Source organism: Typopeltis vanoorti, chromosome 22 (assembly GCF_054136105.1).
Source record: "Typopeltis vanoorti isolate ZY-2024b chromosome 22, IOZ_Tvanoo_1.0, whole genome shotgun sequence".
Taxonomy (NCBI): domain Eukaryota; kingdom Metazoa; phylum Arthropoda; class Arachnida; order Uropygi; family Thelyphonidae; genus Typopeltis; species Typopeltis vanoorti.
The window spans coordinates 4268141-4281324 of record NC_143570.1 but is presented as its reverse complement, the minus strand read 5'-3'; the positions used below and the strand labels follow the sequence as shown (position 1 = coordinate 4281324).

The 13184-nt window shown below is 33.4% G+C and overlaps 1 protein-coding gene across 3 annotated transcripts in view; it reads left to right on the top strand.

Annotated features, from left to right (window-relative positions):
- The window catches only part of Wdr37 (WD repeat domain 37), a 277960-nt gene extending 265690 nt beyond the window's left edge, over window positions 1–12270 (top strand). For all 3 annotated transcript variants that reach the window (XM_090412382.1, XM_090412380.1, XM_090412381.1), the window contains one exon: window positions 11843–12270. In XM_090412382.1, coding sequence (XP_090268508.1) covers window positions 11843–12001 — 159 coding nt within the window. In that variant the 3' untranslated portion in view covers window positions 12002–12270. The remainder of the gene's footprint in view (window positions 1–11842) is intronic.
- Window positions 12271–13184: the final 914 nt, after the last annotated feature.

The following is a 13184-nucleotide window of genomic DNA, read 5'->3' as shown; positions in this document are numbered from 1 at the left end:
ATCTAGAACCACAGTGGTATTTCCCTTGTTGGCTCTGGTAATGATTATGTTTTTATTACGTTTTAAGGAGGTAAAAGCTTTCAATTCTGATGGTGGGTTATTTAAGTCCGAAGGTTTGGCATCATAGTTTATTTTAGCTATTTCGAAACGAAGTCTGTTGGCTTCAATACTGGAAAAGTGGCCGATGTTTCTTTCAATGTTATGTATAAAATCTAAATATGGAAAGCATTTAGGTGGAATGGCAAACTTATGACCTCTTGCTAGAACATTTAATTCATCTTCTGTTAGTGGACAGTTGATAAGTTGACAACCCATTTTTCGGTCGGTAATTTATTGGTATTTTCTTAGGTTGATTTAACAAATTAAGGTATTTTTTATGTAAATTAATATTACTTTTATCAAATGCTTTGATTCCCAAATTTTTTGAGACATTAATAATCACTTGTAACAATTCTTTATTTAATGTATTTGACAATTCTGCTTCTAATTCTGTCATTTTTAAATTATTTGTTGCCAATTCATGTTTAGAAACTCGTAACTGATTAAGCAGTAATCAGTTACGAGTTTCTAAAGTTAAGTTTTTATTTTACGAACTCTTGCATATATTGGAAATTGCACCCATTGACTATTATACAGAGTTTTAGTTAATATTAAACAAGGTAATTTTTAATTTTACTTTGCTAATTTATTTGTTTTCTTAATGCAGTAAAATCAGATAAAAAATGATTTTATAAAGGGCCAAGACTTGACAAATGACGATTCGATTCTAAATTTTTACGTTGTTTTGGGCCCCATACTTTATGAAAAAAAATAAACTTCTTGTTTTTTTTATTATTTCAAATAAGAAACAGACAAAAATGGCAGACCAGAGGAAAAAAATGAAAATTCTTTCTGATCATCAATACAGAAAAAGATGAGCAAAACGAGAAGTTATTCAAGCTCAAAAAAAATCAATTACGGAAATTTTTAAAATTATCAGAAACAAGAGTCAGTGAAAGCGACGTTCCTGCGGAGTCCCCCACTGACAGTGAGTCTGAGAATTCGAATTTGTGTTTAGATGATAATCCAGGCTCTTGAGAAACATCCATCTTTCCATCCGTCCAATAGCTTCGACTTCAAATACAAATACCTCAACACTAAATTATGAGCTTTTTGACGATCCAGCTTTACGGCCAAACTTATCCAATTCATAATTGATATATTAATAAAATGAGGTCCTCCTGTTGAATTAAAAGAGACTTTTTTTCCACGCGATGAACATAATAGAAGTTTTCATGTATTGCATTATAATAGGATTTTGAGTAACAGAGAAACCATTAAAAGATCTCGGTTAATTTACTCAAATTCAAAAAATGTCGTATTTTGTTGCTGCGACAAATTATTTTCTAATATTCGAACTACGAACTTAATTTCAGAAGGAAATAACGATTGGAAACATATGTCCCGAGTTCTTTAGTGCCACAAAAAATCACAAGAACATTTTAATAACTTTGAAAAATGGATTGATTTGGAAAATCGTTTAAAAAAATGACATTACAATTGATCAACATCAGATAAAATTACCCAAAAAAGAACAAGAACACTGGATGCATGTTTTAAAATGCATAATATCGGTTATTAAATTGCTTGCAAAAGAAAACATAGCGTTCAGAGGAAGTTCAGATACTCTATATTGTATACAAATAATAATGGAAAATTTTTGAAACTGATTGAATTATTTGCGGATTTTACAGCATATTAACACAAACATGTAAAACACATAAAAAACAATGAAATTCATGTTCATTATATAGGGAAATGTATACAAAACAGTAACATTAATATATCGAGTAATGAAATGAAAAAAAAAAATCGTATCTAAAATAATGAATACTAAGTATTTTTCAATAATTGTTGATTGCACCACTTATATTTCGCAGCAGGAGCAAATGTCCTTAATTGTAAGATATGTTTCTGTAAAAGAAAAAAATGAAGAAACCAAAGATATACAAATAGAGGAAAGATTTCTAGATTTTATTAAAATTAATAATACAACAGGAAGTGGTATGGCTGAAGTAATTTTAAAATTATTAGAAGAAAAAACTTAAATACTAAAATATCCGTGATCATGGATATGACAACTGGTCAAATATGAAGGGGAAGAATGCAGGGGTACAAGCACTTTTAAGGAACAAAAATCCTAGAGCATTTTTTGGTCTGTGTTGTATGTATTCCTTGACCTTGGTTCAAGGAATGTGTACATCTTGCTCAATCTTGCAATTGAGCGAAGCAGCAAGCTGCAATGTACATATGGTTTTATTTTTTGACATTATTCAGTCAATCTATAATTTCTTTTCTTCATCGAGTCATCGATGGGAAGTTCTAAACCACGTCCAAAATTTTACTTTAAAACCTTTATGCACGACGAGATGGGAAAATTGCGTTGAAGCAATATGAAATCAAGTAAAAGAAATACATGAAGCTTTAATTTTCATCACAGAAGATGACAGCTTAATTGGGCAACAAGGCATTAAAACAAAATTGGAAGCTAGTTTGTTAGCAAAAAAAGGGGGGGGGGAAAGAATTCTTTCAAGTTTATGACATTCCAAGTGAAGTCAATGCATCTAGCAAACAATTCAAAATATCTCTTGCAATATTATGGAAGCCTTGAAATCATTAGATGTCACAAAAAAATTCTTGACGTCATACAAAAGGAAAAGTAATTTTTTGAAAGTTAAACACCAAGCCCATAACTTTGCTCTAAATATTGGGTTAAATGCTGATTTCCCAACTAACACCAGCATATGAACTCGATGTGTAAAAACTCAATTTGATTATGTATGCCCTGACAAATCAATTACTAATTTTGAGCAACATTTTCAGATTAATTTTTTAAATGTAATTCTTGATTCATCAATTACTGAGAGATTTGAACAACTAAATAAATGTGGATCAATTTTTGGCTTGTTTCGACTTTGAAATTGTTCTGTCTGATGGTGATCAAAAAGATATTTCAGCAATTGATTTATCAGGTGAATTAAAAATATTATCTCGGAGGATATCAAATAATTATTCTCCCAAAGAAGTATTAAATTATATTTGTGCAAATAACTGCATAAGTCTTTTGTCCTAATCTGTACACATCACTACGAATTCTTTAAACAATTCCAACTACAGCTGCAAGTGCAGAGGGCAGTTTTTCTAAATTAAGACTTATTAAAAATTATTTGAGGTCCACAATGTCCCAAGAGAGAGATTAGATGGCTTAGCCACTTTGACATGGATGAGACATTAGATTTAGAAGTAGTAGTAAAGTCTTCTGCTGATATTAAGGCACAAGGTTTCTTTTTTTTAAACAACTAAAATTGCTAATTCTTAATTTAGATTTTTTTATATTTGATTTGTCAATGTGATTTATATAATATTTATAAATTGTGTTAAAATTATGTACTCATATAATAAATACAAAAATATTTAATTAATTTATTCATTCTATATATATATATATATATATATATATATATATATATATATATACATACAATTTCGACTGAAGGGTGGAAAAAAAAAAATCTTGCACACACACTCAAAAATTTGCTCGGGTGGAAATTTGTTCCATAGGAGGAGAATTGTGTCATTGATTGGGATATTTGCAAAAAGGGCAGGAACGTCGAAAATGACTAATAAATCATCTTTGCCAAGTGCTATGTTTTTACTTTTGTTTATAAAGTGTTGTGTGTGTTCTTTATATAGGAGGGGGGGGGGGATATCTGGATGACAAATATTCAGCCAACTTAATATTTAGTATCTAGCATACTTTAGGACTTTAAGCAACCTTTAGCTAGTATTAGAAACTGTTCCATAGCAACTGGTTGAAATTTATATGTATAATCATGTTTCTAATATATATTTATAAACATGATGCTCTCTCCAGCCCAATGTAATTTTGTAACCAACAGATAATAATAACAGGACTCTAGCGTGGATGTAGTAAAGGTGTTTTTTTTTTTTTTTTTTTTTTTTTTTTTTTTTTTTTTTTCACCACTGGTCAGGCCAATAATTGTTGTAATGGTTGGTCAGTAACTTTAGCAAACCATGTAGATTGTAGTGCAGCTTGTTTCTCTGTATATAGTGTATATGCTCCAAAATATGACCTTGATATGAAGATCAAAACATCGAATGTTGATTTTGGTTTATGTTAAACTAAAGTTTTACTCAAACATGGTAGTTATCTCCATAATTTTCCAAAATGTATTCTAAACTCTGTGTAAGCCTAAAAGAAAACAAATAGAAATTAAGCATTGCTTGATATAATGCCTCATTGACACCATATAACTGTAGTGTATTGAATAGCTTCTCTCTTGGCAACTTGTCATATGCCTTTTCCAGATCTACAAAACTTAAATACAGATCTTTGTTATATTCCCATGATTTCTGAACTGTTTGTCGTAAAGTGAAGATCTGATCCTGACAGCCTCTATTTGGCCTGAATCCAGCTTGTTCTTCACCAAGCTTTTCTTCCACAATTCTTCTCAACTGGTTCTCATGTATACTTGCATAGATCTTACTAGGAATAGAATACTTAGTATAGATATACGTCTGTAATTCTCACATTCAGTTTTATTTCCCTTTTTTATATATGGGTACTATGAGAGCTCTACTCCAATCATCAGGAATTCGTCCCTCTGTTCAGGCCTTCTGAACTATGCAGTACAGCCACTGTAGGACTTTTATACCTCCATACTTCAGCATTTCTGGTCGAATATCATCTATTCCTGCTGCCTTTCCACATTTCAAGCTTTTGATGGCTTCTTCTACTTCAAGTATGGATATATATTTCTGACTGTATGCCTGGTGAGTGTTTTTTACCATTTTGCTATTACTGCTTGTTTCATTTAGCAATTTTTCGAAGTAATTACTCCATACTTCAAGGATATCTTTTTCTCCAGTTTTCACGTCACCTTTATCATCTCTAATTCGTTTCTCAACAACCTTTTATAACACTCTTTCCTCCATTTCTGAGCTTCTTCAACAACTTCCAGAATATCTTGCCACCCCCTTCTTGATATTTATTTTCTATGTTCTTGCCAAAGTCTTCCCATGACTTTTGTTTAGCTAGTTTTACACAGTGTTTCGCTTTCTTACATTTGTCTCTGTATTCTCTAAAAGCACAAGCTGACTTATTTGCCAGGAAAACTTTTGATATGCTTTCTTCTTTTCCTTCACTGCCTCTTTAACTTCCTGTGTCCACCATGGAGTTCTGATTTTTCTATCCTTGCAGACAACCTCACCACATTCCTCTCTGGCCGAATCAATCAGGGTTTTCTTTAAGGTTTGCCACTGAATCTCCAATGTTTGGTTCCTGTTCTCAAACTCTTTCATTTTTTCTTCAATAATCTTTGGGTATTTTAGTCTACAGTTCACATCTGAGAACTGCTCAACTTTTATTCACTTTAAAAACTTTCTTACATGTTTTTCTTTTCAAAATGAAATTCAATTTTATCCTACCCAAGACTAAATAGTGATCACTTCCAATTTCAAATTCTCTGTACATTCTGGTGTCATGCACCAGGAAGTAAACATCACAATAGAAAATAACATAATCAATGAGACTTTTCTTATTCCTTACCTCTTCTCTCCATGTGAATTTTTATGTTGGAACAGGGTGTTAGTAATAACCAGTCTATGTCCTGAGCAGAAATCCAACTGGTATTTGATTATCATTAGCTTTACTCTTTTCTCCAAATTTTCCCAAAATATTTTTGTCTCTCACGATCATTTCCTACTCTGCTATTTAGATTCCCAACAAGGACCAACTTTTCCTTTTTTCGTTGTTTTCTCTGAAGCCTCAACAAATTCCTCCACTTCTACCTTAGTAGAACCGTCTGTGGGACCAATAAGTCTCATTGTGCAGCTCCCCATTCTGATATTTGCCCACACCACTCTATTTGAGACTGCCTGCCATTCAAGAAGATTAGCCTCATATTTAGTGTTGATTACTATGGCTAATCCTTCATTTCCTTGATTGTCATTGTCCAAATATAATATTTTGTAATTATTGCTCAGAAAGATCTCACCAGTTTTTGTTTCAGTCACCCCTATTATGTCGATCTGGTACTTATCTAATTCCTCAGCTAGCTCCATTTCTTTGCCATTCAGGCTTCTTATGTTGATAGTACCGATCTTTAACTCTGGTGACATTCAGTTGGGGGCGTGTTTTCAGATTTGTTCCAGTAGCTAACTTTTTTTTTTTTTGCTGTTTGCCCTGGTTCCATGGCAAAATCAACGGGAGCCTTGTTTAACCGGACGACGCCCCAGCCGGCATGAAACTCTGTCATGTTGTACCATCATTTTGTATTTTGGTTTAAGCCAATAAGAATAGAATTTGGTCGGCTAAATCCCAAATTGTCAGCCTACCCTCATTTGTTCAGTATCCAGCTAGATACCTAACAGGGTGCAGCATGAGAAGCTGAGGATTGGACATTAGGTCAGAAGCCCTGGTTGGTTCTCTGCATTCCTTTAAAGGCTATGTGGAGGTCTCCTCTCAGTTATACAGCTTTGACCCTTAAGCACCCCATGCATTTTTTCTATCTCTATAATTATAGGGAGAGATGGTTCTACATGTGGTCACAAGTGACAAATTTTTAAAATTACAAGATTGGTACTATCAACATAAGAAGTCTGAATGGCAAAGAAATGAAGCTGGCTGGGGAATTGGATAAGTATCAAATTGACATAATAGGGGTGACTGAAACAAAAAAGACAAAACTGGTGAGATCTAAGCAATAAGTACAAAATGTTATATTCAGGCAATAATAATCAGGAAAAAGGAGTAGCTATAGTATTTAATACTAAATATGAGGATAATCTTACTGAATGGCAGACAGTATCAAATACAATAGAGTGATGTGGACAAATATCAGAACACAACGAGACTTATTTTGTTTATGGTGCCACAGAAAGTTTTACTAAAGGTAGAAGTGGAAAAATTTTTAGAGGCTTTACAGAAAGCATCTGACACAATAAAAAAGGAAAAGTTGTATCTAAATAGCAGACTAGGAAATGATTGTCAGACATACAAAAATATTTTGGGAAAATTTGGGGAAAAGAGCAAAGCTAATAATAATGGCAAATGCCTGTTGGATTTCTGCTCAGGATATGGACTAGTTATTCCTAACACCATGTTCCAACATAAAAATGTGTGCAAATTCACATGGAGAGAGATGCAAAGAATAAGAAAAGTCTCATTGACTTGTTGTTGATAGTAATGTTTTCTCACTGGTGCAGAACACTAGAAGATTTGAAATTGATCACCGTTTAGTCTCAAGCAGGATGAAATTGAATTTCCTACTAAAAAGAAGAACATGTAAGAATGTTTTAAAGTGAATAAAAGTTGAGCAGCTCTCAGATGTGAACTGTAGACTAAAATACACAAAGATTATTCAAGAAAAAAATGAAAGAGTTTGACAACAGGAACCAAACTTTGGAGATTCATTAGCAAGCCCTGAAGAAAACATTGATTGATTCAGCCAGAGAGACATGTGGTGAGATTGTCTGCAAGGATAGAAAAATCAGAACTCCATGGTGAACACAGGAAATTAAAGAGGCAGTGAAGGAAAAGAAGAAAGCATATCAAAAGTTCTTGGCAAATGTCAGCTTGTGCTCTTAGAGAAGACAGAGACAAATGTAAGAAAGCTAAACACTGTGTAAAACTAGCTAAACAAAAGTCATGAGAAGACTTTGGTATGAACATAGAAAATAAATATCAGTAACGTGTCAGATATTCTGGAGGCTGTTGAAAAAGCTCAGAAATTGAAGAAAGAGTACTGTAAAAAGAATTAGAGATGATAAAGGTAACATGAAAACTGGAAAAGAAAAAAAAAGACTGATGTATGGAGTAATTACTTCAAAAAATTGTTAAATGAAACAATCAGTGACAGTACAGTGATTAAAAAAAAAAAAACATTCAACAGGCTTACAGTCAGGAATACATATCCATACTTGAAATATGGAAAGGCAACTGGAGTGATATTCGACTAGAAATGTTCAAATATGGAGGTATAAAATGCTGCAATGCATAATTCAGAAGGCCTGGACAGAGGGACGAATTCCAGATGAATGGAGTAGCTCTCAAAGTGTACCATATACAAAAAAGAGAAAGAAATCTAAATTGAGAATTACAGAGGTATTTCCCTACTGAATGTTCCTGGTATGATTTATGCAAGTATACTTGAAAAACAATTCAGAAGGATTGTGAAAGGAAAGTTTGGTGAAGAACAAGCTGGATTCAGTCTAAACAGAGGCTGTCAAGATCAGATTTTCAAAAGCTATTCAAAACGCTACAGTTATATGGTGTCGGTGGGGCATTATATCAAGCAATACTTCGTCTTTATATGAGTTGTAAGTCAGCAGTTAGAATTGAAGAAAGTACAGGAAGATGGTCTGATGTTAAATCTGGTGTCATACAAGGATGCATATTATCCCCTCTGATATTCGTTATGTATATGGATCATGTTATGAAGGAAAGTGGTATTAAATTTGATATCAAAATTGGAGATGTTAATGTCAGCGCTCTTTACTTTATGCTGATGATGCTTATACTTTTAAGTAAATCTAGTACAGGTCTTCAAGATTGCCTGATTAAATTGAATAACTGTTTTAATAGATTTGCTATGATGGTCAGCAATAACAAGACAAAAACAATGAAAATAGGCAGAAGCATTGAAAATGTCAACTGTGTTGTGAATGGAGAACCTGTGGAACAAGTAAAACATTTCAGCTACTTAGGCACGATTTTTAGTGAAGATGGTAAATTAAATATGGAAATAGACAACAGAATTAACAAAGCTGCATGGTAGGAAGTGAACTGAATAAATTTATATGGAATAAGAGAAAATTAATCAAAACACTAAATTAGCTGTATACAAGACAGTGTTCAAACCAGTTTTAACTTATGGATCTGAGATCTGGGTTAGAAATAAAATACTTGGCTAAAGACTAGAAACGACAGGTATGAGAGTCCTGAGAAAGATTATGGGCATGAACAGGTGGTATCAGTGGCAATATCATATTAAAAGGAATGACAGTGGAAGGATAACTTATCAGTTATCCTTCCATTGTCATTCTGCCTCCTACTTGCCACATAACAAAAAAATAATTCTTTGAGATTTTTGTTGCACGCAAAATCAGATTATGAAAAGAAATTAACCTTCTCAGCTAATTTCTTCTCATAATCTGATTTTGCCTTCTTTACCATGGGGGTCACGTTTCTTGCCTTGATCCTTTTACTGTTCATGAGCTATCTGATCACCTTTCTCCTTATATATCTTCCACAATGTTTTTTTTTTTTTTTTTTTTGCAGCTCATGAGTAATGATACTACTCATCCATTAACTCCTACCAAATTTACCTCCTTAGCTTTAGGTACACAGTATGATATTGCTTCCTTCAAATACCCCTTGACTATCCTCCATGCACTGTGAACATCTTTCCCTTGCAAATCTTTGTGTCATGGTGCTACTTCAAGCTGCTTTCTAAGTGTATCGTAATTATTTACATTACAGTTCAACATATATTCTTTCTTAACTGGAATTTCCACATGTTTTGCTACCTCCCGAGTCAAGACTGCATGATCACTTTTCACAATTGGAAAGAATGTAGCCACCTTAGTTATGCAGATTTGTGATCGTATAACAAGATCCACCACTCTTGTGTTTGTATTTTTTATGCCAGTTGGTACAGATCTGTATATGGCAATCTGAGTTAAGTTTTTAAGTTTTTTTAAAGGCACATTTTTGTGCCTTTAAAAAAACTGAAAGACTATGTCAAATTTGATCATAACCATAATATTGTTGTTGTTATATTCCATCGAGTCATTTTTGACTCCTGGCGATTCCATGAACATACACTCTCCATTCAGATCTGTCCCTGACCATATCTTTCAGAATTTCCAGGTACATTCCAGTTGTTTCTTTAACTCCATCCACCCATCTAATTCTTGATCTTCCTCTTCTCCTGCTTCCATCAACTTTAGCAAGCATCTTCATCTTCTCCAGACTGTCATCATTTGCTCGTATAATGTGTTGAAAGTATGACAATTTTTGCTTGATGATCATAGCTGCAAGGGAGCAATCTGGCTTTATTCTGTCTATCACTGATTTATTGGTTTGCTTTACAGTCGATGATATTCTTAGTGAGCATCTCCAAACCCATAATTCAAATGCATCTATCTTCCTTCTTTCACTCTTTTCTCAGATCCAACTTTCACATCCATATAGTACCACAGAGAATACCGTTGCATTCAGGATTCTGATTTTTGTTGCGAGACTAATATCTTTAAAGATCTTGCTTAAATTTGTCAATGCTTTCTTTCCGAGTAATAATCTTCTAACTTCTTCAGTACAATATTCATCTTTATCAATTCGGGATCCTAGGAGCACAAAATTGTTAACTACTTCCATTTTCTCCCCATCTACTTCAAAATCATTAAGTTCACTTGTTGCCATGACTTTTGTCTTTTTGAGGCTAAGTTTAAGGCCATATTGAGCACTTTCTTCTTTAACTTTCATAATAAGTTCCTCTAAATCTTCTTTGCATTCTGCTAGCAAGGTGGTTATCATCTGCATACCTCAGATTATTAATTTCTGTATATTTCTTCCACCAATTTTAATTCCAACTCAAGACTCCTCCTGCCCTGCCATTCTTAAAATGTATTCGCTGTACAAGTTAAACAGGTGCGTTGATAAAATACATCCTTGTCGCACCCCTTTACCTATTGTGAAATACTCAGTTTCTCCGAGATCTGTTCGGACAGTAGCTTCTTGTTCATAATAAAGATTATTCCTCAAAAAGATAATGAAATGCTCTGGTACTCACATTGTTCTTAACACATTCCACAGTTTCACATGATCTATAGAGTCAAAAGTTATACTATAGTCAAGAAAACAAAGGTAGACATTCTTTTGATATTCCTCTGCTCTTTCTATTATCCCTCTCACATTGGCAATCTGATCTCTTGTTCCTCTGCCTTTTCGAAATCCTGCCTGTTCATCTGGCATTTCTCTCTTCATGAATGGTTCCAGTCTTTTCTGAATAATCTTAAGTAAGACTTTACTTCCATGAGAAATCAGTGCAATAGTTCTGTAATTTTTGCACTCTCTTGCATCACTTTTCTTCAATAAAGATATATAAACTGATTTTTTCCATTCCCTAGGCCATGTAGTTGTGATCCAAATTCGCTGACATAGAGCTGTTAAAATTTTAACTGCCTCTTCTCCCAAGGCTTTGAATAGCTCAATAGGTATTCCATCACCTCCTGGTGCTTTCTTACTGGATAGCTGTTGCAGTGCCCACTTCACTCTCCAGTGGTACTGTCTCCTGTGTATAATCCTGCTGTTCAAATTTCTCAGTAATTTTGGAGTCCTTTCTGTAAAGGGCTTCTGTATACTCTTTCCATCTTTCTTTGATGTCTGCAGCTTCTGTAAGATTGTAGAGGAACAAAATTTGAAGTGCATAGTTTCTTTAAATGTGAGAAGTGATAGAGCACCTGAACTAGGTATTTATCTGTTTTACATGCTGGGTAACCAGGCAACTATAGGCCTCAAGTGGAGAGATGTTTTGTTTCTTTATTTTGGGCAACCCATAAATCTGAGATAGTCTTGGATAGGGTTTAAATTTATAAGTCATTTTAAGAAGCAGGTGACACCTTAGTAGTTTTTGAAATGCTTTTTTGTGTTTAGTATGCATATAAAACTCCAAAGTGTGCTCTCTATCTCTCATATTATTATATTGCAGTATTATATTCATAATTGTCTAATTGAAAATAGTATGAAAATTTAGATAATAACCAAATGTTTCATCTATAGGGGCATCGTAGAATGGTATGTTCTGTAACATGGGCAGATGATCAAAGTACATTACAGAACAATTTATATACATGTGGCTTTGACCGTCTGGTGTTGGGATGGCATCTTGTATTGCCAAACAAAGAAGATTCCAAACCAAGTTTGTTAAAAGTTAATTAATGGAAAACCCAATTCTTAAAGACTTGTTGTTTGTATTATATTGTTGTTTTACTTTGCTTGTTATTTTAAATTTATTAAAAAAAAGAAAAGAAAAGAAAAATCTAGAGTACTATGTATAAATTCTCTGTATATTTTGTATTTATTGTATGTATTAGAGAAAATTATCAGATATGGAGCTCTTCTGAAGTACTGTTTGCTTTCAGTAATTTCATTATATCTTATAGTTAATTGCCTTAGTAAAAATAAATAAATAAAGTCTTGGATTTGCAGTTTTCAAATCTTGTATAAACATATCACTGCAGATAAAAACATATATTTTGTGCAGATTTTAAGTTCAAGTTGTCAGCAAAGAAATGTGAAAAACGTGATATTAGTGTGTTTCTCTTCCTTTTGTTATGTTATCTGGTGGGAAAGAACGAAGGCTTTGTTGCACTGCTACGGAAAGAACCGGTAATAGAAGGAAAATATTTCATCCATTACTACTGTTTAACCCCTTAACATACAAAGACATCTGTGACACATCTTTTGTTTATTGCACCAAAATTGATTTTGAATTTTGGTTTCACATATAAATACAACCGACTATAGACGCTAGACAATCTTGTGCCTATTTCCTTTCAGCCAAGAAAAGTTGCCAACAGCGTGTATCGGCTATTTCGTTTGCATAAATTCTTCGTTATTTTTCAAATAATGATGAATCTGATCCAGCAAATCACCCTTGCCCAAAAAATTCACAGAAAAACGACCGCTTTCTGATTTTTAATTGGTACATTAAGGGATTAAGTAACCATAAAATCCAAATATGTACTCATAGATCTGAAAAAGGTACATGACAAAATGAGAAAAGAAAAGCTGTTCAAAATGCTACAGTAAAGGTTGGTCGATTGGTAGAACCTCTGCTACTAATGGCTCATGCAAAACGTTACGCAAGTTTGAGCATGGTTAGTAGTTGGAAGGAGATCAGTCGTTCAATGCTGTTGGTACACTCTTCCTCAATTGGAGGTGTCACATAATAATAATAATAGTATAGGTTGAATGAGGCATTATACAGAACAGTGCCAAGAAGTTATATTCTTGGTTAAATCATTTATCCAAGTTTAAGCAAACAAAGTTTGCACCTGAAGTAATTTCAGGACTGGGTAACTCCTATACAGAAGCTAATGACTTCACATCACTTGTCTTA